Genomic DNA, 23,089 nt, shown 5'->3' with positions numbered 1-23,089 from the left:
ATGACATGTAAATAAAGAAAATATCTAATAAAAGAAAAAAAAAAGACATAGCTCAAGGTCAAGGAAGAAAACCAAACCAAAACACAAGAAAAGATTACATGAAAACTGGGTATAGATCCTCCTATGGGGCAGAAGATAGACAGAAGTGAGCAAAGGCTCAAAAGGGAGAGGAGATCAACTGAAATCCTGTTGATTTGAATCCACCAGTTATTATAAAACAAAATACAATACCACCAGTTCCCAAGTAACAGTAGATGCTCAGACATCTTCATGAAATACAAAGCTGTCCAAACCAAGAGAGAATTCAGTGAAGACCATGAGGCATTCATAGAAGCAAAAATCACCAAGATGGTATCTATCACTCAGTCAGGAAGCCAACCTGGCACCAGGATGGTTCCACAGAGAGATCATGGCTGTCTGCTCCTCTGAACAGGAGGCCAAGGAACCACAAACCACACAAGTAGGAAGCAATTGCTCTGTGCCTTGTGCCCCACAGCCTCTGTGCAGCTGGGATGGGCACAGGCATACTCCTGGGTTCCTTAACATGGTACCCGTCCTGTTCCCATCCAGCCTTAATCAAATCTCAGGTCCAGCTTCTAGACCTCTGCCTGCTAGCCCTACCAGGTGGCCATCTCACCTGTCTAAGTCTACTTTCCCACCTGGAGAGAAGGGCCCTACTTCACCCCATCCTGATGTCTGCTGCCTGAGTTTGCATTGTCTTCTTCTGAGTTCTGAGATCCTGATCCAAGTGTTCTGTCTTTAAAATAACAGCCATATTTGGTGGCCAAAGATTTGTATGCACTTGAAAGGCTAAGGGGGCAGGATCATGAGTTTGGAGCCAGTCTGAGCAATACAGTGAGACGCCAAATCAATCAATAAATAAATTTTTTTTAAAATTTGGGGAATTAGGCTTTCTCGGACAGGGAGCACTAAGCAAGCAGATACTTACTTCTCCTCGGCAGTAAAGATGTCAAAGCACCCATTGGCCAACAGCTGGTCCAGCATTTTCAGCAGCGATACAGACACTCTGAGGAGGAGATAAACAAACATGAGACCCACAAAAACACCCAAGAACCAAGAGACACCCATGTGAGAAACAGGGACGTGCCCCTGACAAGTTAAGAACAAAAAACAAACCAAAAAAAAAAAAAAACCTAACAACAGTGACAACAACAAAAAGCTCTAACACCATGATAGCTCTTCCTAGATGGGGTAAGAGTCAAGACAGTCTTGTCAAATTCCTAGAATCAGACACACCAGCATTATGATGCTTACAAGAATGCCAAATGACTATGGAAAGTAAGGATACAGCTGGAGACAATGTGGCTTCCCTCAGGAATTATCTAAAACAGAGATAAGAACAGGATTCCTGATGCAAATATGTCAGATGGCCTGGTAGAGTCCAACATTCACCTGTACACCTGACAGTTTTGACAAGGTGCAAAACAAGTGCAGTGGACAGTCCAGCAGACAGTATGAACATCTGGACAACCATTTGCAAAATTAAACTGTTTTGAGTTCATTTTGTGTATCCTTAAACTGTAAGGCTGCTGATAGAAGCTAAAGCTGAAACTTCTGGAAGAGCACCAGAGGAGCTCTCTAGGACCTCCAAATCAGGCAAAGACTCCTCAGCAACTGCATTTGCTCACTGAAACTGCATTCTTCAAACTACAAATCTGAGACAGACTTGCCCCATATAGTGAAGTCATCCTAAAACAACAGTGAGAAGGAAAGCCTACCTAAACAAGCTACGGCAATGAACAGACGCTAGGAGGGCAACTGAGAGACTGACTACTGACGCTGGTAAGCCATGGAGCTTTCCAGAAGTTAACAAGCAATCCATGTGACCCAGCTATCCATTACTCAATGAGTATCCAAGGAAAGAGAATGTGCATCCATAGAGATTCAACCCCGAATGTCCACTGTAGCTGTCTGTAAGGTAGGGAACAGCAAATACCCAAATGAGTCACTTTCTGCCCACAAGAGGCAACAAGAAGGACAGACAGAAGTGACTATGCTGCCTGTCTGCCAAAGTGAACAGCTAGGAGGGCTCTGAGAGCAGGAGGGAAATTTGGTGAACAAGAAAGGATTTGTGGAATATACATCCCAAGGAACCACTGCACATACTTCATGTGTTGTCTTTCAGGTCTCTTATGTCTCAATGGGGCTATTATAGACAAGAAAAGATGGAAAATATTCCTAGAGACTAGAATCTCACTCCACTTCACTTGGTATTCTGCATCTCCACCACACAAAGAAAAGTCATTTTTCGGCTAAGAAAGGGAAAGGGATTGTCAGGCCTAGGGACCAGCGAGGCCCAGAGGAGATGAATTCCTGGGGTCTGTAGAGGATGAATGTTGGGGCTATAACTTGGGAGTTGGCTGGGACCCACTCCTCATCTATTATGTCAAATGTGTCCAGGGAAACCTGGGCTCTGTGGAAATAGGATCAGGGCACAAGTACCCTGTCTGAAGATACCACTTACCTGTCGTTCAAGAGGTTGTCTTCAAAGACCTTTAGGAGGGTCTCACTGAAGCTCTCCAGGACCGGAGTATCCTTCTGAATCCCCTTCATGTACTCAAAGAGGCTCTGTGTAGAATGTCTGACCTGTGCCCAAAAAGCAGTATTGTGGCTCAGCATGGCTGGCTTCTCCCTCGGCTCTCAGGGCTACTACAATGACAGTAAATGGCTGGGGCCAAACAGATACAACTGCAAACTACAGAGACATGAGGATCCTACAGATATAAGACTGATAAGACAGTGGACATGTGGAACGCACACATCTAAGACAGAAAAATCTGGAAAGAATCCCATGTCCCCTGCTCTGCACAACCAGATGCCTCCTCACCGTAGACTCTGTCAAGCCACCCACAGACACAGCCAGCCCCAGCAGGACATGGTATCTATAGGTAGGCAATCCCAAGAGCTGGGTGATGAGAGGGAAGGCCTGGGAAGGTGCATTCCAGTTCACAGTAGCCACATCAGACCTGAAAGAAAGTGCTTTCCTCAAAGCCATGCTTGGAGGGACTGGGCTCTGAAGGGATCTGTATCTGACAGTACCTGGGAAACAGACTTTCCAGTTCTTTGCGGTGGGGAACATGGGGAATGAGAGGGCTGTCGGAGTGCAAGAGAGTCAGGAACACCCTAGCAGCATGAGCACGGAACCGATCAATCTTCTCACTTGCCTGCTGGGCAATGCAACACATGACACGCTCACAGCTGCAAACAGAGGGCACATGAATGAGGCCAGCCTGGGGAAACGTGGTCACCTTATTGTCAGCAGCTGCTGAAGCTACATCAGGTTGTCTTAGTTAGGGTTTTTATTGTTGTGATAAAACATCATGACCAACTTGGGTAGGAAAGGGTCTTAGGTCACACTCCGTCACTAAAGGAAGTCAGGAGGCAGAACTAAAGCAGAGGCCATGAAGGAATGCTGCTTACTAGCTTGCTCAGCCTGCTTTCTTATAAAACTCAAGACTACTTTCCCAGGAATGGAACCTCCTGTATAAATCATTAATCAAGAAAATGCCTACAGGCCAATTTTATGGACATATTTTCTGAACTGAGTCCCTCTTTCCAAGGAATTCTAGTTTGTGCCAAGTTGACAGAGAACTAACCAACACAGGATGGGTATGACTGCACCTTGCCTACCCCAACATCTCAGGAGCCACATGACAGGCACATGTGAATGTCAATGTACTATTGAGGCAAGAGTGAGAAGCAACAGTATTGCAGGTCAGTGGGAGGAAGATAAGAAGCCAGGCTGAAAAAGTATGGCACACACAAGATAGCAAACTTAGGGCCTCAAGCAGTGTGGCAGAGGAGAATGAAACCCACAGGGGCTGGATCAAATGATGGTAGCCCATCTTGGCATGAACCTCAGCTACAAAACCCTGAGTTCAGAGACCACTGCAGCCTCACCCTCTGAAGCTGACTGTCAAACAGGCTAGATCAAAGGAAGTCCTGGTACGGGGTTGGAGAGTATGTGTATGCTATGGATGCTGACATGGGTCAGATGGAGGACCCTGGCCATGATCCACACACTCTGGAGAACCAGAACAAGGGTCAGAGAAGCTTGTCCAAGAAGGCATAAGGCCCCAGGACAGCCTCAGCTGGCTTCAGATACTCACATGTGGGCCTCAATCAGCACTGGTTCTGTCCGTGCCAGCAAAAGCATCAAATCCATGAGGCTGGTCATGGCAGCCTCACGAACCCTGTGAATAAGGAGACATGAGAAGGTCAGTCTAGGACAGGGGTTCCAAGCCCTGGTTCCACCAACCAGACCCTACAAGCAGCTCATGAGGGAAAAAAAATGTCTTGAGACACCCACTGGCCACACACAAGCTTAGCTCCAAAAGGCCCAAACATAGGGAAAGTTTCAGAGATTACAGAAACTGCACAATGTAAACCATCAGAGAAACCCAATGCCAGCAGCTATCAGTCTTTACTTAAATCCCTTGACTGGGGAATGAAGGACATGCTCTCTCTCATACTGTCAAGCAAAAGGATTCATTCTTAACACCTGAAGACAGACTGGACAAGTCTCAGCAAAGCCTAAGACATGTGCATACACTGTAATAGCAGATCCTTCCCACAGCCTCCTCCCATATGAAGCTGGTCTCCTGTAGTGTCTCTCAGCACAAGGCTGCTACTTCTGGTTCTCACCAAACAGAACAACCAACACTCACATCCATCCTAGATGTTTGAATCAAAGAAAAAAAATACTGTCTAATTCCAGAGCAAAGGCAGCCACTTAAACTGGATTTCAGGTGCATTCAGCCAGAGTCAGGAAAAGGAAGATACAAATTCTTGGGTCTGGGGTCATCGCTGCCTCAATCAAACCCTCCATGGAGTCTACATCAGGTTCCTGCTGTGAGGAGGAACTCACAGACAAGTGCAGGCCAGGGTTCCAGGACACTCCCCAAAGTCAGATAAGGGTACTGGACACAAAGCAAGCCTGAGAAAAGTGTGCTGCAGGGTTACCGCTACATATCTACAGTGGATGCCAGGGGATGTGAGGAGAGAGATCTGTAAAGCATGATGGGGAAAAATGGGATCACAGCTGCAAAAAGTGCCAGGGGACAAAGGGTGGTAGATTGCAAAGTATGCTAAGGGACACATGTGCACACCTGTGATGCGTGCCAGTGACACAGGTAGGTCTGAAAAGTGCCAAGGTCTACTGGTGCACAACTACAAAGCACACACAGACACACTGTGGGAGTAATCTGTGTATCTCCTTCATGTTGCCTGCCACCTCTTAAGCTGTGATACAGAGGATGAAGCACCAAATAACACAGCAGAAACTAGCTACAAGGAGAAGCTGTACTCGCTGAGCACATGAATAGGAAGAAAAGCTGGGACCTGAGCCTCAGAAGGCCTCTTGGTAAAAACACCCGACAGATATGCTCAAAACTGTTTAATCCTGGGAGCAAGGGCAATGAAGCCATCATCACAGAGCCCAATCCATACCACTCAGTTTGGACAGACCCGGAACCCCTCTCTGTACAGCCCTTCCACTCTCGGTGACCTGGAGGTGAAAACAGTAGATCTCAGTGGTATTTGGCTGGTTATTATCACCACCAGCTAAAAGAAAACTATATAAAGCCCTGCAGTTTAACTATAACTTAAGAAATTCAGTTGAAAAATAAATAAATTGTAAATAAAAGATAACAAATACTAAAATAGCAGTAGCAACAATAAATTGACCAAATATGCAGTCTTTACAATAACTGTATCTGAAAAATATAAAGAACATAGAGCAAAGTAAATGAAAAGGTCAGAATCTCAGAAACAACTGGAATCTCTGAGAAAGGTCTAGATACTGTTGAACTAAGACAACGAAAAGGTATATGTGGCACTAATGTGATCATGAGGCTTGTCATGCCATGTCGATTGTTATGGTTCAGAAGCACCATAGCTGGGCAGCTGCTGGTCACTGCCCTCCCGTTGAAGCCTGCATGGAGCCTTCTGGTACCATGGAAATTAGCCCTCAGGGAGGAGGCGTTCAGGTCCGTTCCAGCTCAGAGGCCTCTGGGCCCAGTGTCTGAAACTCATGATATCTTTAGCAATAGGGACTAACCTTCCACCTCTGTGGGGCAATCAAGGGCAATAGGAGTAGCCGATAATATTTTAGGACTTTCTTAAACAACTGTGACCAACAACTCAAAAGAGGGCTTCTTTTTTTATTAAATAGTCTTTGGCTCTTGGAGGGAACACTGTATAATTCCATGACTTTTTCAGGCTCCTTACTGGATTTTTACCCTCCTCCTCCTGTGTGTGTAACTAAAAGCCCTCTAATTGGACTTAATACCTGCTCAGAGGGAAATCAGGTCTTATACTGGAAGCCCAGCCAACTATCCAAGGCTTGTGAAGTTAGGGATCCTGGAGGGGAACCTACAACTGCCACTATACTAGCACAATCCCTAACTACTAAACATTGGTCCTTAAACCCACAGATAAGTGCAGTTCTCACCCCTCATCAAGGAAACTTCTCTCAAAATGCAAAGCTGTGGAGCCTCTAAGCATCAGGAATCATGGAAGAGGAGGCAGAAACATTGTGAGAAGCAGAGGAACAGGGATTTTGCTGTGAGATCATAAAATCTCACCAACATCACTGCCTAAAGCTGAGCTGAACAAAGACAATAGACATGCTTATGTGGATTGGGGTGGGCAAAGCCCAGGAGGCCTCAAGCCTACACAAAGAACTGCAGGCAACTGCAGGAATGCTGAGGGTGGGAGAAACACACACACACACACACACATATATACATGGTACATAACAACTAATGAAAAAGAAGGCCCTGAATCTGAAAGAACAAGGAGTCTATGGGAGTTTAGAGAGAGGAAATAAACAGGAGACATGGTGTAAATATAACCTCAAAAAATAAGAGAAAAATATTTTTAAAAGTGTCTGGAATTGAATCATTCACTACTGGTAATTCTGCACTGTACCCCCAGGAGCAGAATCGTAGAGATCCACCCTTTGCAGAGCGAGTTAAGACAGAAGAAATACCGCAGAGGATAAGGTCCTAAGGATCAGGTCTGGGGCCAGGCAGTGGTGGCACATGCCTTTAATCCCAGCACTTGGCAGAGGCAGGCGGATTTCTGAGTTCAAGGCCAGCCAGCAGACAGAGAAACCCTGTCTTGGAAAAACAAAAACAAAACAAACAAAGGTCTGGGGAAGAACCCTATCACTGGCCCTTTCTGCTTTGCTTGGAAAGGTGTCCCAGGGCCAGGCAGACTGCAAAGAAATACACTGTTGTGTAACTAGTCCAAAGTGAAAGTGCTTTGAAGCAGAGGAGGGGACCTTAAGACTCAGGAAGCTGATGAAAGCTCCCCAAGGTTAGGTATAAAAGCAGTAAAAACTGCTGGGGAGATGACACCCTTCAGCTGGCAGAACTGCCTACAAGTAGGGCACAAGTCTCCAGAGATGCAGTTTTTGTGATCTGTCACCTCTGCCTGCTAGGGAGTGCTTCTCAGTGATGCAGCTGCCTTTAAGTCCACCTGTGCTCCTGTGAGTAAGCTAGACTCAGGTGGAATTGGTTCTTTGGTCTGTCTTCAGTGCCCTGTACTGGATAAATATGTTTAACATCTTCTATGGAAAAACCACTTAACATTCACAGTTTTTCAGTCTTGAACTGCAAGAAGGAATCTAGGTCAACCAGGTCTCTTGAGACTTCAGGGGCCTCAGAAAAGAAGTCTAGGACCTGCCAATATCTATCACAGACCCAAGTCACTGGCCACAAGTGGGTTGGGATCACAATGCCAGCTTAGGCTACTGACTGGTGTTAATTCTGTGGCACATTCTAGAAGGGTCTGTAAAGGGACACTACAAGAGAGCAGGTAAGTGGGGATCCCTTGCAGCTTTGGGGCCTGCACAGCCTTTCAGCTGTGTTGGGGGAGATCTTGGCAAGGTTGGAAATGGCCATGGGGCCCCTCAAAGCCTCTATTTACCAGGCTCTGATAAGACTGAGGTTAGAAAAAAAAAAAAAAGACTGAGGTCAGCCACAGGGAAGCCCTTCCTGTGTCTATACAGCTATATCCAGACAACTCAATCCATGAAAGCTGATGGACCTGAAGGGAGATGTCCTAGGGTGGAGGAAAACATACTTACAATAAGGAGACTATAGGAAATGCCAGCAAACAGACACTGGAAAGACCCAGTGCAAATGTAAATTAATGACCAATGTTACATGAAATTAAAACTATAAAACGAGATTCATAGTAGAAAATAAGTAAAGGGAGCGTCAATGAGCAGAACATAGACTGACTAACATATATACAACCAAAGAGAAAGAATAACAAAAAGTGTACAAAATGACAAGACCTTCAGGACCTGTTTGACATGTTACAAGTGCTTGAGTTTCTGGAACGTGAGGACATGGAGGATCTTCAAAGTGATCTGTAGAGTGGGGTAACCACTAGGTAAAGAGATATAAAAAGAAACAATGGCTGGCACCCAGAATATGAGAGGAAGGGAAAATGAAGAGGCAGGAAGAACATGTCAAAAAATAAAGTCTGGTGCATTGTATGCAAGGGGTACACACTCTCTCCATGTTTGATCACATCGATCAAGACAGCATCTTCCATAAACTCCTTCTGAACTCTTCACAACAGTGTGTATAGCCAGCAGGAGAGAGTGTGAGGCACTTGGCACAGCTGTTAACTGACAACAGCAGCATTAGCCTTGCTCTCTACCTCACAAAGTGTTTCTGCAACCTAGGCAAGAACCTTGCCCTACAGGAGGAGAAAGAAGACAATCAGGCAGACTCAAAGGACTATGGATGCCTGAGCAGCACAACCGGAAAGCACAAGCTCATTGCTTCTCACCTGAGATGTGAGTGTAGACAGCGGCTATGAGAGTTTCTACAATGACTTAATGCCTATTGTCCTGAGTACCAAGAGATGCCATGCCTCCCCTCACCCTCCAGAGCATTTATGAGGCAGCAAGGGAGTCATACTACAAACACTGTCCTTACCGGGCTCCCACATCCCCTCTGCTGTCTGTGGTATAATCGTTCATGCAGCCCAGCAATGCAGCATAAACCTCAGAGATGTTCTCTTTGCATATGACTTCATCTGGAGGTCCCTGTATGTTCACACCAACTGTCTGGCAAATTCTGAAATAAAAATATGCATGTCTGTGAGCTCATCTTTCACATTACAATGACCTCAAGTATCTTACTGAGGGGAACATTCAGCATGTCGGAAAAGCCTCGGAGGCACACGTGGTGGGCAGGGGGGAGAGCACCCATCCCACTGCAGGTGCAGAATGGTGCTCACTGTGAAGTCACCTTCACCACCCCCAGTCTGCAAGGTAACTGGCTCTTTCTTCCACCCTGATGAAAATAGTTAATGCTGCTATGAGAACTCAGAGAAGTAAATGGGCTTACAGGAAGGACCACGGGGAGCTAACAGAGGCACACATGGCCCTTTACACTGCATCTACACACAGAAGTCACTAAGACACAAGATTCAGTCATTGTTGAATGTCTGAACTCAAGTCTTCATCCACTTTATTTATTTAGCAGTACTGTGAAAGAACCCATAGCCTTGTACAAGCTGAACAAGAACTCTGCCACTGTGCTGCTCCCAGGCCCACAAGATGGCTTGGTTTGTTTCTGTTTGGTTTCATATAAAGCCTCAATGTTGCCAGGGCTAGCCTCAAACCACAGCTTCTAGGTCTCTGAGGTGGTTTTCAAGTGAAGATGCAAATGTTCCCTGGCAATGCTCTGAAAACACCTCTACATTTCTGCTCTGTGTTAGCCTGATAGACAATCTACATGGTGCCTGTTGATGCCCACCTGCCAGGCTCACCTTGAGATTGCTTTCAAACTGTCTCTCCTGGCCTCAGCAAAGCTCACATCATTAGGAGAAATACAGGTGACTCTTCTCAGACCTGAGAGAACCTAAGGGCAAGAAGGATCAACTACAAAGTAAACACATTTTTTTAGACAGTTGTAGCAAGTAGCCCAGTCTGGCCTTGAACCTGAAAATCCTGTCTCACCATCCTCAGTGCTGTGAATGTGTACCATCAAGTATGGCTATCAACACAGCTCTGGAGCCACAGGACACAGTAGCCATGGTGGGGCTTGCTAGGCAGCTCACAGGAGCCACTTCCCACACAAGACAACATGCCCTGTTTCAGCCTCTGGAAGGACTTAATGAAGACATTATCCCACAGCTTCCTCTTGGCTTCACCCAAACTCCAGTGACTGCCATGGATCAGACCTCATCCCTACAAGATCTTCCTGTCAATTGTTTCCATCTTGTAGAGGGAACAGTTGGTATTCTGGATCCCAACAACAACAAATGAGCAAAAATACTTATATATCTACCCACCTGTGTGTGTGTGTGTGTGTGTGTATGTGTGTGTGTTTGGTGTGTCTATACAATCAAATGTGCTACAGCCTGTATATGGAGGTTGCTAGAGGACAACTTTGTGGAATTGGTTCTCTCTATCTTTACAGGAGTTCTAGGGTCAAACTTGGATCATTATGCTTGCCCAGCAAGTGAATTATTCACTGAGCTACTGTGTAGGCCCAGGACTACTATTTCTATTTATAGATGCATGCATGCATATAAATATTCTATTTGCATGTATGACTTCAGGACAGAAGAGGGCATCAGAGAGAAGAGGACATCAGATCCCATTATAGAAGGTTGTGAGCCACTGTGGTTACTGGGAACTGAGCTCAGACCTCTGGTAGGACAGCCAGTGCTCTTAACCACTGAGCCATCTCTCTAGCTCCTGCTATTATTTCTTGGGCTGTCAAGCTCAATTCTAAAATCTCTTTCATTTTTAGCCACATTTCAAATGGATAAACCCCAGGGTGAGGGCAGTTATTATGAAAGCTATACTAGTTTTTGTACAAGGATAAAGAGGCTTATCGGCACACCATCAAAAGCTGTCTGGTCCCACAGGAGGAAAGGGCACCAGTTTATATAGAAGCAAATAGAGAGAGTTTGTCTTAGTGTATCCCAGCTTGTATGGCAAGCGGGACAGACAGCAAGAGGATCTTGGGGAGAGTTGGCAGGACCAAGCCTGGTGTTTCAACTCAGAGGGGAAGATGGATGAGCTTAATGGACTAGCTAAGTGTGGAAAGTCTCCAGAACCAGGCTGGAACTATGTCCAGAGCTTACACAGGGCAGGAGATACAGGGGAGAGAGCAGATGAGACAACATGAGAAAAGGATACTGAAGGAGGCAGAGGGCACTCCATGTATCACCTGGGATGACAACTTAAATGTAAGAAATGAGCAGCCTCGCAATGGTGGGTCCAGCAGAGGAAATGTGAAGGGGCTAGATGAGGGGCCTGGTAAAGCTGAGAGGTCCACTTGGCACCTCATAGGGCAGAGCATGAACCACCTTGCTCTTTCCAGCTTGCTACTACCATGATAGGGCAAATAGTGTCCCAAAAGGCAGCAAAACAATAATGCATGATATACTCTGAGGGGCAGGTAGAGGCCATAGGGCACCAGGCTGAGACATGGGCTGGCAGCCTTTACCCATGCCCAGCCTACCTCCCACCATGACTACAAACACAGTGGGACATAGTAACCTAAGGTATGTGGGACTTCAGAAGGAATGTTAACTGCATGGCTCTTACTAGGGAAATAAATTGAGATGGTATAAGCCTAAAAGGTACATTTGGGGCACTAGCTACTGCATAGAGGCTACTGTTTTCTTATCCAGACAGCCAGTTTCTTCAGACAGTGCCTGCCCATCCTACAGACTTGTGTACAACTCTGTAAGTGTGTCTTACAAGAGCAGGGGAGCCTACCTACTGGAGTCAAGGTCCAATAGGCTCTGCCTTGCATGGCCATGTAATCCCTCCAGGAATTCCTTCCCCACTGAAGGTGTGCAGATGTTGCCAGCCCTTCACATCCGTGCCCCTGTGGAGCTGTTGGCACCCTCACCTGCTGCAGATGGCCTTTGAGAACGAAACCTGGGAGGGCACCCAAGGCTGAGGAAAAGCCACAACGGGCCATCTCCTCTGGGCTCTGGAGCTCAGCAAGGTACTGTGGAATCAGCTCCTCTGAAAAGAAAGAAGTGTTCAGAAGTGGCCGCTGCCTCACGGATCCCTTAGAAATACAAGTTAGATGCATCAGGTAAGCCAGGACAATGCTCTGATGCAGACATACCTTCAAAGTAATACATAAGATACAAGAAAAATTGCAGAAGTTGGTTTTAAGGTTTCCTTAAGGTTTTTTTCCTTTGTGTTTATATTTGTTTGTTTGCGACAAAGTCTCTATTTAAACCAAGCTGTTCTTGAATTCCCAATGCTCTGGGCTCCCCATGGATTGAAAGCTACAATAGCTCAGCTGGGATTACAGACATGCACTACCAAACCCAGCTTTTGTAGGGAATTTAAACTACATGGCTTCATTATTAGGGAAATAAATTTGAGAATAGAAAACACATTCAGAACTCTCACCTTTACTTATTAAGAGCATAAATGTTTATGATAAACACAACATCCTAATAACAAGAATCCACTAACAAAGGTGTGACTACAGTTCCACGCTGAGAGTAAAGCTCTGGGACACTCAGAGCACAATGGCAATGCTGATCAAGCACACAGAGCTATTAGTGCAGCAGTGACAGGATCAAAGATCTCAAGGGAGAAACAGAAACTGATGAGCCTAGGGGGTCAGAGCAGGGTGAGGGGAAGAATTTTAAAACTGACTAGCCAGTTCTGCTCTTTTACAATGTAGCTCAGGAAGGTGGCAAGGAGGCGGATACCATTCCTGCATCCTGCCAGTCAGACTTTGGCCATCGATGGCTACTAGGACCCATTCACTGAAACCCAGAAATATACTCTTAACCATCCTCAAATGTGAGGGCAGAAAAGTATAACACTCTCGATTCACTTCAGTAGCCATGGCGGGGGGGCAGGGGGAGGAATGTATGTGACTCTTTTTAGTCTATTCATGTTTCAATGCACCAATGGGGACACCATTTATTGTCAACAGATATGACATGGTACTTTGTTCTAAAAGTACAATGTGACATTATTGCTCTACTTTTAAAATATAGACTACATATAATCAAATATGTTACTATCAATGCATAAAGTTGCCCGTGGTTAATAAATACTGTAAAAATGACTAGATTCAAGTCTGCCATCAGGTCACAACCATCTTTAACTCAGTTTCCAGGAAAGCTGACACCCTCTTCTGGCCCCTATAGGTATCAGTCACACAAGTGATACACAGGTAAAAGACACATACATTTAAAATAAAAAATTAAGATTAAAAAAAACAAAAGAAAAGAAAACAGGGAAAAAGTCTGCCAGGGAGCTGGGAAGATGGCTCTGTCAGTAAAGTGCTCACTGTCTAAGCATGAGGACCTGGGTTTAAATCTTCAATATGCAAAATAGCTAGGCACAGTAGCATATGTCTATAATCCCTGTACAGGGAAGGCAGACAAGAGGATTTCTGGGTCTCACTGGCCAGCATAAGCGGTGAGCCCCAGGTTCAGTGAAAGACCTCATCTCAAAAAAAAAGAAAAACAAAAAAACAAAACAAACAAAAACAAAAAAAACTGAAGATACCCAGCACCAACCACCAACTTCTGACCTCAATGTGCACAAACATGAACACACTGATAGATACACCACACACAAAAAGTAGCTGCCAGAAGATCAAACTCCAGTATATTTTTATATTTTGCAAAGATTTACACAAAAAGCAAATGTAAATTATTGGACAAGGGACTTTTATGCAGAGTCTCTAGGAGGTCATGCCCCAGTGACGCTCCCTGTTCAGAGAATAAGATGCTTCCTAAGGGAGCTATGCTGTCTGGATAGATCTAAGGACATGTTCTGAACCCAAGTGGCTCAGGGGGAGCTATATGAAAGCTACTGTGTAACTGAGACTTCTCCCTCCTTCCTGTAGCCCAGTCGCCTGGCATGAGCTGGGTGGGTCCTAAGAGATTAACTCCAGAAAGGTGACCAGAAAGGGTTGTTACTCAGGCCAACCCAGCCCAAGCCTCCTGGGCTTCACCCCGCTTTAGGCCCAACATACAGCTCACTCACTTGCAATGGAGGAGCCTGCCTCCCCAGGCTCCTTCATGTAGTATTCACTGCAGAGGGCAGCCAGGGCAGAGACAGCCACCTCCTAAAACAGAAGAAGACATGAGTGAGAGTGGCTATGTCCAAGAAGTCCTCAGGCACAGATGACTGGGTCACTGCAATAGAGCACAGTGTGTATGTTAAAAAAATCAAAGTATGTCATTGTCACACTCTGGCTTGGCTTGTCAGCACCTGTCAAAGGTATCAATCACTTTAAATTCTGTGCAACAGTAAACTGAAAGTAAAAACTCTTTACTTCTTCCATACAGAACAATTTCTGTGTACTCTCAAATGGCACGGTTAATATAAAAGAAAACATTTTTTCCCTTCCCAGGAGAAGGAAATGTGGGAATGGAGTGTGTTCTTTGTGTGGACAAGAGCCCAAAACAGTACTGGTAGAACCTGGTTTACAGAATGCAAGGGCTTATCGGCATCTCAAACAGGAGGGTATGCAGAACACAGAGTCTGGAACCAAGCTCAGCCTAGTAACTAGTAAGCTAGATGCAGTGTCACACAGAATAGGGGGTTGGGTGGCATATCCTTGGATCCGACCTCCACAGTCTACAGTAGATGGCTCCAACTCAATTCAAGCCTTCCATTCAACCTCTTCCCAAAACTAAGGAGAAAGGAACTGAGGAGGGACAGAGTGAAGATCAGTACGGGGAGATCCCTCAATATACCACACAGATGCTACATGTACTAATCAAGCAGCAAAGAATATCATAATTCTTGATTATACATAGTGTTTTAAAAGAAAATTCTGAGACATCAACCATGAGGCCTACGAATTTAACCAGAAAAACTACCACAATTCCAGATTTCCACAGAATGATAATGTTGCCTAAGAAACAACACAGAAGGGAACATAGGTTGGCAGGGCTCATGTAAGCATAAATGTGCTTCCACTCCTCACCTGGCACATCACTGCCTTTCCAAAACATCAACAATCATAGCTTAGCGCCTAAAAGTGTGTCACATGTCACAGCTCTGCTTCTGCAAGGCCACCTGACCCCGAGGCATGGACATGCGCTGAGCATCTAGTTGCTTAAGCACAGTCTCTTTTGTGTTTCCTCATCTTCATGTTAATACCTTCCAAACCTCACCAGCACTCAGGCAAGACCTAAGCAAACCATTACTATCAAAATAGAGGAAAAACTCTGATAAAGACAGAAAGTGTAGTAAGAAAGAATAAAGTTTGTGGGTACTAATGACCTACATTAGTCATTCTAGCCTACCTGTGCATATCTTGCAGACCCAATGATAGTGTTGAGAACTGTCAGGTTAGTGCATGAAGGGGTGGCTGAGATAGGCACTGGACAACATCAGTGTTGTCAGGTTAGTGCATGAAGGGGTGGCTGAGATAGGCACTGTGGACAACATCAGTATTGTCAGGTTAGTGCATGAAGGGGTGGCTGAGATAGGCACTGGACACTCTCTGGGCAGGGGAAAGAAATCTTGCTTAGCACACCTTGATCTGTTGTCTGGAATGGCTTGAAACAAGGTGAAGGCTCCTGAGAGTGTCATCTATCAGCCACTGCCAACCATCTGCCAAAAGAGCAAAGAAACAGCCCACGTCAGGGTGCTCCACTGGCACTGAGAGCAAGCATCCTCTGCTTACTCTTAGAGCAGATAGTGACTTCTCTCGAGAGATCATTCTTCTGACTATACAAAAGCCCAAGGGCCCCAGTTCCAGGAAGAAGGCCACCCCAGGCTGCTAAAAGTCAGCTCCCGAATACCCTGATACCACCATCACTGTGGAAAAAATGCAAGTCCATGTAAACCAAAGACCTGCACGTCATGTTTGGGAACTTTGTGTTTTGTTTACACTTGCAAACTTCAAGTGATCTTTTTTTTTTCTCTCTCTCCCCCTCAATCTCTTCTGATCCCTGACAATTTAAACACAACTTCAACTCAACTACATCCAATAAATGAGTTGAGATACCTTATCTTTCCAGCTAAATAAAATTAGTAACTTTAGACTAGGGTAGGCAGGCCTGGGGAGGACTGCCCTTTGTATAGCAATAGGACTGTTTAGGTAATAAATAAGTACCTGGTCATCTAGACTTTCATCTATCTGGGATAGGAATGCCCAGGATTGGGTACAGTGGTGACAGGCAGAGCCACAGTCAATGACGGAGCCCAGAAGGACTCCCTGCCCTTTCTGGAAGAGGATGTCAGGAATTTGCAGCAATTTCAAGACAATAGCAATGCTGTGATCCTTTAAACTATAATCTATCATCCACCCACCCAGCAGGCTCATCTCTTACTTTGAACATGAATAGCAGTGTAAGGAAATGTTATCTATTTTGTTGAGGAAAGCACCTACCAATAACGGTGTCACCTTTAAAGGGCATTCTGGAACATGACAAGTTCTCTATTAAGACGCACACTATGGAAAAAGAAAAAAAAAAACACATTATTTTCCCAAAGCAACTCTTATAGCTGACCTTACTACATCTTAAAGAGTGCATGGCCAGCACCTAAGTTTCCCTCCCACCTCTTATGCTGGCTGGGCCATAAGCAAGTCCAGGCTATTTCCGCCCCCCCCCCCCAATGGATACTAAGAAGAAGACACTCCAGACTTATCTTGAACACAGAAGCTTGGGGAGCCCTCTTAAAGAACACGTGTGAACTTAAGATTTCCAAGCAAGGTGAAGAACACTTCAAGTCAGTTCAAGTCAGTTACAGCTTAGCTTAGCCTCACTTGGGCCCTGGAATAAACTAGACCATCACTTGGTTATATTTAGTCTGTTAAGAGTTTCGAGAAAAGCTTCCCAGAGAAGAAAAGACCTACCCTGAATGTGGGCAGCACCATTGCATGGTTTTCTCTCCATGACCAAATAAGATGGAACATTAACATCATCCTATCTCTATACTTCCTAATCGCACCTGCTAGGTAACCAGCTCCTCACATTCCTACAGCTACAACTACAGCTGTTCTCACTGCCTCAGTTTCCCTGCCATGATGGGTCTGTGTAAGGAGAGATGTTGATATTAAGGTATAGTTCCCAAATTGGTTCTTGACTTGTTAATAAAGAAGGCCGAGCCAATTACTGGGCGGAAGGTACAGGTGGGACTTCCAGGTCCCAGGAGAAAAAGAGAGATTCAGGGAATGAGAGAGGGGCTTTTTTTTCTGCCATGCTTATAATCATGTAAGATCTTGGGGCAGCTAGGGCCTGTGGCTCCGCTGAGGATGGGTTGCCAGGTATGTTTGAAAGGAGCTGGACTCCCAGAGCATAAGGCAGGTAGGAAAGAGAAGCTGCAGTGCGGGCAGCACAGATCCAGCTAAGTCAGGTGGAACAAAAGGGAACCAGGAGTGGGCTGGTAGTGCATCCATGGTGCTGGGAAAAGCCTGTTTCTAAAAATACATGCAACAGGATTGTTCCATCAAACTACAAGCCAAAATAAGCCTTTCTGGTATTTTTCTGCTTTTTCTGATATTTTGTAATAGCAATGAAAACAGTTCAGTGATGTAGGCCCTGAGGTCAGTCTTGTCTCACAAAATGACAACCACAACAAAACAAACAAAATTAGCCACTTAGGAAGCAATGGCTGTCCTGGACCCAAATATATATTCCCCAAGGAACAAAGTCTCAAATGGCTGTATAGTAAGAGGTCTTGGATGAACACCTAGAGGCACATAGGCATAGGACAGGTGAGTAACTGGGGTTTATAAATAGAGGGCAAGTAGGCAGGTTCCATAAGTGTTGGGTGGGGGGCATCTTGAGGCCACAGGTAAAAGGGAAGTGAGCACTTGGGTTACACCAGTGTAGGATAGGTGAGTACCTGGGGTTCAGAAATACAGGGCAGGCAAGCACCAGAGATTCATAGGTGTAGGGCAGGTAAGCACTTGGAATCCATGGGTATAGGGCAAGAGAATTTCTTGGGATATAACAGATATAAGGCACAAGATCTTTACAGGAACACAATGCAGTTCCTAAGAATCAGATTGGTAAAGCCCACTGCCCTCAAAGGTGGGTCTGGATAGAGTTCTGGTGAATGCTAGTCATCTATTAGTGCTGCTGTTTGATTTGTGACATAATAAAATAATGACTGTATCCATGGGTAGGAACATAACAGGCTGGCATGTCATTAAATCACATAGAGAAGACAACTTAAGGCAGTGGGTCAAATGCAGTAACATCTGAACACCTGTTTCGGCAGAGGAGGAGCTGTACATGTAAGGAGCTCTGATGGATATAGCCTACCTGGGCACCACCCAACTTGAGATGCTCACGCCTGCCTCTCCCTTGTGCTCCTATCCCCACTTGCTTTTCACATACATGACATCATACAGCAATGCAAAAAGAGAATTTTAAGTGTGTATCTTTTATTTATAGCCTAGAATCTCACACCAGTCAACAGGACCAGGGACAAACTCCCTGAAGTATGGTGCTAAGTGATAAAGCCTCTATTGTAAGAACAGGACCAGGGACAGACATAGGTGACACAAGTAGGCACAGCCAGCTCCACTCCTTATACCATGGTGACTCCTTGGGCTGTCCTCACAATCACTGGTGCCTTCTCACACCTGGATGTCATCACTTGGGCCCTCCCTGAGACTCCCCCAGAATGACCACTTGGGTCCTTCACACCTGCTTCCCAGAGTGATGGCTCAGGACCCTCACCTCATCCCTGATCCCTGTCTGTCAATGCCTGCTTACCCTCCTCCTCCTCACACTGCTACAACAGCCCAGCTGGTCTCTTCACATGTACTACACTAAAATGGAAATACACTTAGTGGTTTTCTTCTGAATAATTTGTATTATTCAAAAACTACATAAAAATGTAAAGCAAATACGTGCTTATAATATTCTGCTGATGGCCACTCATCTTGTTACATTTGACGGGCACACCTCACAGTACAGATACATGAGACTATGATAATTCCAATAGACACCCTTTTCATAAGTCCACTACCAAGTATATTTCTTCTTCCAAAACTCAGTCCAAAAGCAAGTCTCAACAGATACAAAGAAAACTGAAATAACTCCCTGTATGTAATCAGACCACCATGGATTAAAGGTGGACTCTAAGAACAACGGAAACAGCAGAAAGCCTACAAACTCAGAAAAACCAAACAACTCTCTACTCAATGACCACTGGGTCAAGGAAGAAAGAAAGAAAGAAATTTTTTAAAAAAATGAATACAAAACATAGAGGAAAGTTTATAGCACTATGTACCTTCATAAAAAAATTAGTGAGATCTCATATTAGCAACTTAACAGCATACCTGAAAGCTCTAGAGAAGAAAAAAGCAAACATACCTGAAAGGAATAGACAGCATGAAATAGTCAAACCCAGGGCTGAAATCAATAAACTAGAAACAAAGAAAACAATACAAAGAATCAAAGAAGCCAAGAGTTGGTTCTTTGAGAAAATTCAACAAGATAGACAGACCCTTAGCCAAACTAACTAAAAGGCAAAGAGAGAATATCAAAAGTAACAAAATCAAAAATGAAAAGGGAGACATAACAGATACTGAGAAAATCCAAAGAATCAGTAGGTCTTACTTAAAAAAATCTATACTCCACAAAACTGGAAAATCTAAACAAAATGGGCAAATTTCTTGATAGAAATCACTTACTAAAGTTAAATCAAGGTCAGGTAAACAATTTAACAATTTAAATAGACCTATAACCCCTAGGGAAATATAAGCAGTCATTAAAAATCTACCAACCAAAAAAATAAAATAAAATAAAAAAATAAAAATAAAAGCCCAAGGCCAGATGGTTTTAGTGCAGAATTCTACCAGACTTTCAAAATAGAGTTAATAACAATAGTCCTCAAATTATCCCACAAAATAGAAACAGAAGAAGCATGGTCAAATTCATTGTATGAGGCCACAGTCACTCTCATACTGAAACTACACAAAGATTCAACAAAGAAAAAGAATTACAGACCAATTTCCTTTATGAACTTTCATGCAAAAATACTCAATAAAGTACTTACAAACTGAATACAAGAATATATGAAAAATAACATCCACCGTGATCAAGCACATTCCATCCCAGAGATGAAGGGATGGTTCATGTATAAAAATCCATCGACGTAATCCACCATACAAACAAATGAAAAAAAAAAAAAAACCCACAATATCATTTCATTGGATGCTGAAAAGCCTTTGACAAAATCCAACACCCCTTCATGATAAGTCTTGAAGAGATCAGGGATACAAGGCACTAGGTATAACACAAAAAAGGAAATATACAGAAAGCCAATAGCCAAAATTAAATTAAATGGAGAGAAACTTAAAGCAATTCCACTAAAATCAAGAACAAGACAAGGCTGTCTACTCTCTCCACATCCATTCAATACAGTACTTGAAGGTTTAGCTAAAGCAGTAAAACAACTAACAGAGATCAAGGGAAAACAAACTGGAAAGGAAGAACTCAAAGTATATCTAGTCTCAGATGATGTTAGTAAATAAATAAATAAATGACTTCAAAAATTCTACCAGAGAACGCCTGCAACTAATAAACACCTTCAGCAAGGTGCTGGATACAAAATTAACTCAAAAAAACAGAGTCAGTACTCCTCCTTAATATAAACAATAAACAGGCTAAGAAAGAAATTAGGGAAACAACACCCTTCATGATAGCCACAAATATAAAATGTCTTGGTGTAACTCTAATCAAACAAGTGAAAGACCTGTATAATAAGAACTTCAAGTCTTTGAAGAAAGAAACTAAAGGAGATATCAGAAGATGGAAAGATCTCCTATGCTCATGGATTGGTAGAGTTAACATAGTAAAAATGTCCATCTTAACAAAAAGCAATCTACAGATTCAATGCAACTCCCATAAAAATTCCAACACAATTCTTTATAAACCTTGAAAGGGCAATTTTCAGCTTCATATGGAAAAGCAAAAAAATCCAGGATAGCTAAAACAATCCTGCACAATAAAAGAACTACGGACACTTGATATTTGACAAAGAAGCCAAAACTATACAATAGAAAAAAGAAAGCCTCTTCAACAAATGTTGATAGTCTGACTGGATGTCTGCATGTTTCCACAATGCAAATAGATCCTTAGCTATCACATGGCACAAAACTCAACTCCAAGTAAATCAAAGGTCTCAACATAAAACTGTATACACTAAGTCTGATAGAAAAGAAAACATGGAAGCCTTGAACTCACTGGCACAGGAGACATCATCCTGAACAGAACACCAACGGTTCAGGCACTAAAATCAACAATTAATAACTGGAACCTGATAAAACTGAAAAACTTCTGTAAGGCAAAGGACCGTCAAAAGGACAAAATGGCAGCTACAGGCTGGGAAGAGCTCTTCACCAACCCTCTATCCGACAGAGGGGCAATATCCAAAATATATAAAGAACTCAAGTAATTAGACATCAACAAACCAAATAACCCAATTTTAAAAAATGGGGTACAGATCTAAACAGAATTCCTAACAGAGGAATCTGTAATGGTTGAGAAGCACTTAAAAGTTTAATATTCTTAGTCACTAAGGAAATGAAAATCAAAATGACTCTGACAGTCCATTTTACACCCATCAGAATGGGTAAGTTCAAAAACTCAAGAGACAGCACATGCTGGCGATGATGTGGAGCAATGGAACACTCCTCCATTGCCGGTGGGAGTGCAAACTAGTACAGTTAATTTCTACTCTGGAAATCAATTTGGTAGTTTCTAAAAAAATTGGGAATAGTTCTATCTCAAGTCCCAGCTATACTACTCCTGGGCATATGCCCAAAAGATATTCCACCAAACCACCAGGATACTTGCTCAACTATGGACATAGAAGCTTTACTGGTAATAGCCAGAAATTGGAAACAACCCAGATGTCCCTCAACTGAGAATAAAGAAAATATGGTATGTTTATACAATGGAATCTTACTCAGCTATTAAAAACAATGGCATTGTGAAATTTACAGGCAAATGGGTGGAACTAGAAAAGATCACCCTGAGTGAGGAACTGGGACCCAGAAAGACAAACTGGGACCCAGAAAGACAAACATGTTCTGTTCTCACTTATAAGTGGATGTTAGTCATAAACTACAGGGTAACCATAGACCCAAAGAAGCTTAACAACATGGAGGGCCTTAGGGGGAATTCCTGAATTTCATGCAGAAGGCGAAATAGAATAGACATTGGGAGTGGAGGGAAGGAACTGGGAGGGGGAGGGGGAGAAGGAGGACAGGAGGGATCAAGTATAGGGAAGACGGAGGGAGAGAGAACTAGAATCGGTGCTGGTGGTGGTGATAGGGAATCTCTGGGATTTCTCTAGAAACCTGGGATAGTGGAAACTCCCAGGAATCTGTGGGGTAACTCTAGGTAAGGCTTCTAGATGGAACCCATATCAATGGGTGATATGGAACCTGAAACTTTCATCTGCTGTAGCCAGGCAAGACTTCTAGTAGAGGGATGGGGATACAACCCCAATCACAAAGCCTTTGACCCAAAATTTGTCCTGTGTACAAGATGTGCAGGGATTAAAAATGGAGCAGAAATTGATGGAATGGCCAACCAATTTCTGGCCCAACTTGAGACCCAGACAAGCCAGCAAGAACCTGAGTTTTCTATCACATTCAACTAATTAGGAATATTCATCTGATTATGCTGTAAGACCCCTGTGGACATTAACATATGATCTGAAAATCCATTTCTTGCTCTACAGTACTTACTATAAAGAAAAAATCTGCAGCTGATATAACCCTATGCCCACCCACAGCTACCAGTTCTGTGGCATGTAAGACAAATCAGAGCCTGTACTGGCTGGTTTTGTGTGTCAACTTGACACAGGCTGGAGTTATCACAGAGAAGGGAGTTTCAGTTGGGGAAGTGCCTCCATGAGATCCAGCTGTGGGGCATTTTCTCAATTGCCCCTTGTGGGTGGTGCCATCCCTGGACTGGAAGTCTTGGGTTCTATAAGAGAAGCAAGCCAGCAAGGAGCATCTCTCCATGCCCTCTGCATCAGCTCCTGCTTCCTGACCTGCTCGAGTTCCAGTCCTGACTTCCTTTGGTGATAACAGCAATGTGGAAGTAA

At 44.0% G+C, this 23,089-nt stretch overlaps 1 protein-coding gene across 1 annotated transcript in view; it reads right to left on the bottom strand.

Moving 5' to 3' along the window:
* The window catches only part of Tbcd (tubulin folding cofactor D), a 170,902-nt gene that overhangs the window by 8,756 nt on the left and 139,057 nt on the right, over window positions 1–23,089 (bottom strand). Inside the window, exons 24-34 of the mRNA XM_031352599.1 lie at window positions 16,401–16,463; window positions 15,543–15,619; window positions 14,039–14,120; window positions 11,919–12,037; window positions 9,817–9,908; window positions 8,979–9,119; window positions 4,131–4,214; window positions 3,061–3,219; window positions 2,849–2,987; window positions 2,486–2,607; window positions 950–1,027 (exon numbers count right to left, since the gene is read on the bottom strand). Of these exons, the coding sequence (XP_031208459.1) occupies window positions 950–1,027; window positions 2,486–2,607; window positions 2,849–2,987; window positions 3,061–3,219; window positions 4,131–4,214; window positions 8,979–9,119; window positions 9,817–9,908; window positions 11,919–12,037; window positions 14,039–14,120; window positions 15,543–15,619; window positions 16,401–16,463 (1,156 nt within the window). The remainder of the gene's footprint in view (window positions 1–949; window positions 1,028–2,485; window positions 2,608–2,848; window positions 2,988–3,060; window positions 3,220–4,130; window positions 4,215–8,978; window positions 9,120–9,816; window positions 9,909–11,918; window positions 12,038–14,038; window positions 14,121–15,542; window positions 15,620–16,400; window positions 16,464–23,089) is intronic.

The sequence above is a fragment of the Mastomys coucha genome, unplaced genomic scaffold (assembly GCF_008632895.1).
Source record: "Mastomys coucha isolate ucsf_1 unplaced genomic scaffold, UCSF_Mcou_1 pScaffold5, whole genome shotgun sequence".
Taxonomy (NCBI): Eukaryota; Metazoa; Chordata; class Mammalia; order Rodentia; family Muridae; genus Mastomys; species Mastomys coucha.
The sequence above is the reverse complement of the archived record's forward strand: the minus strand, read 5'-3'. Positions and strand labels throughout refer to the sequence as shown.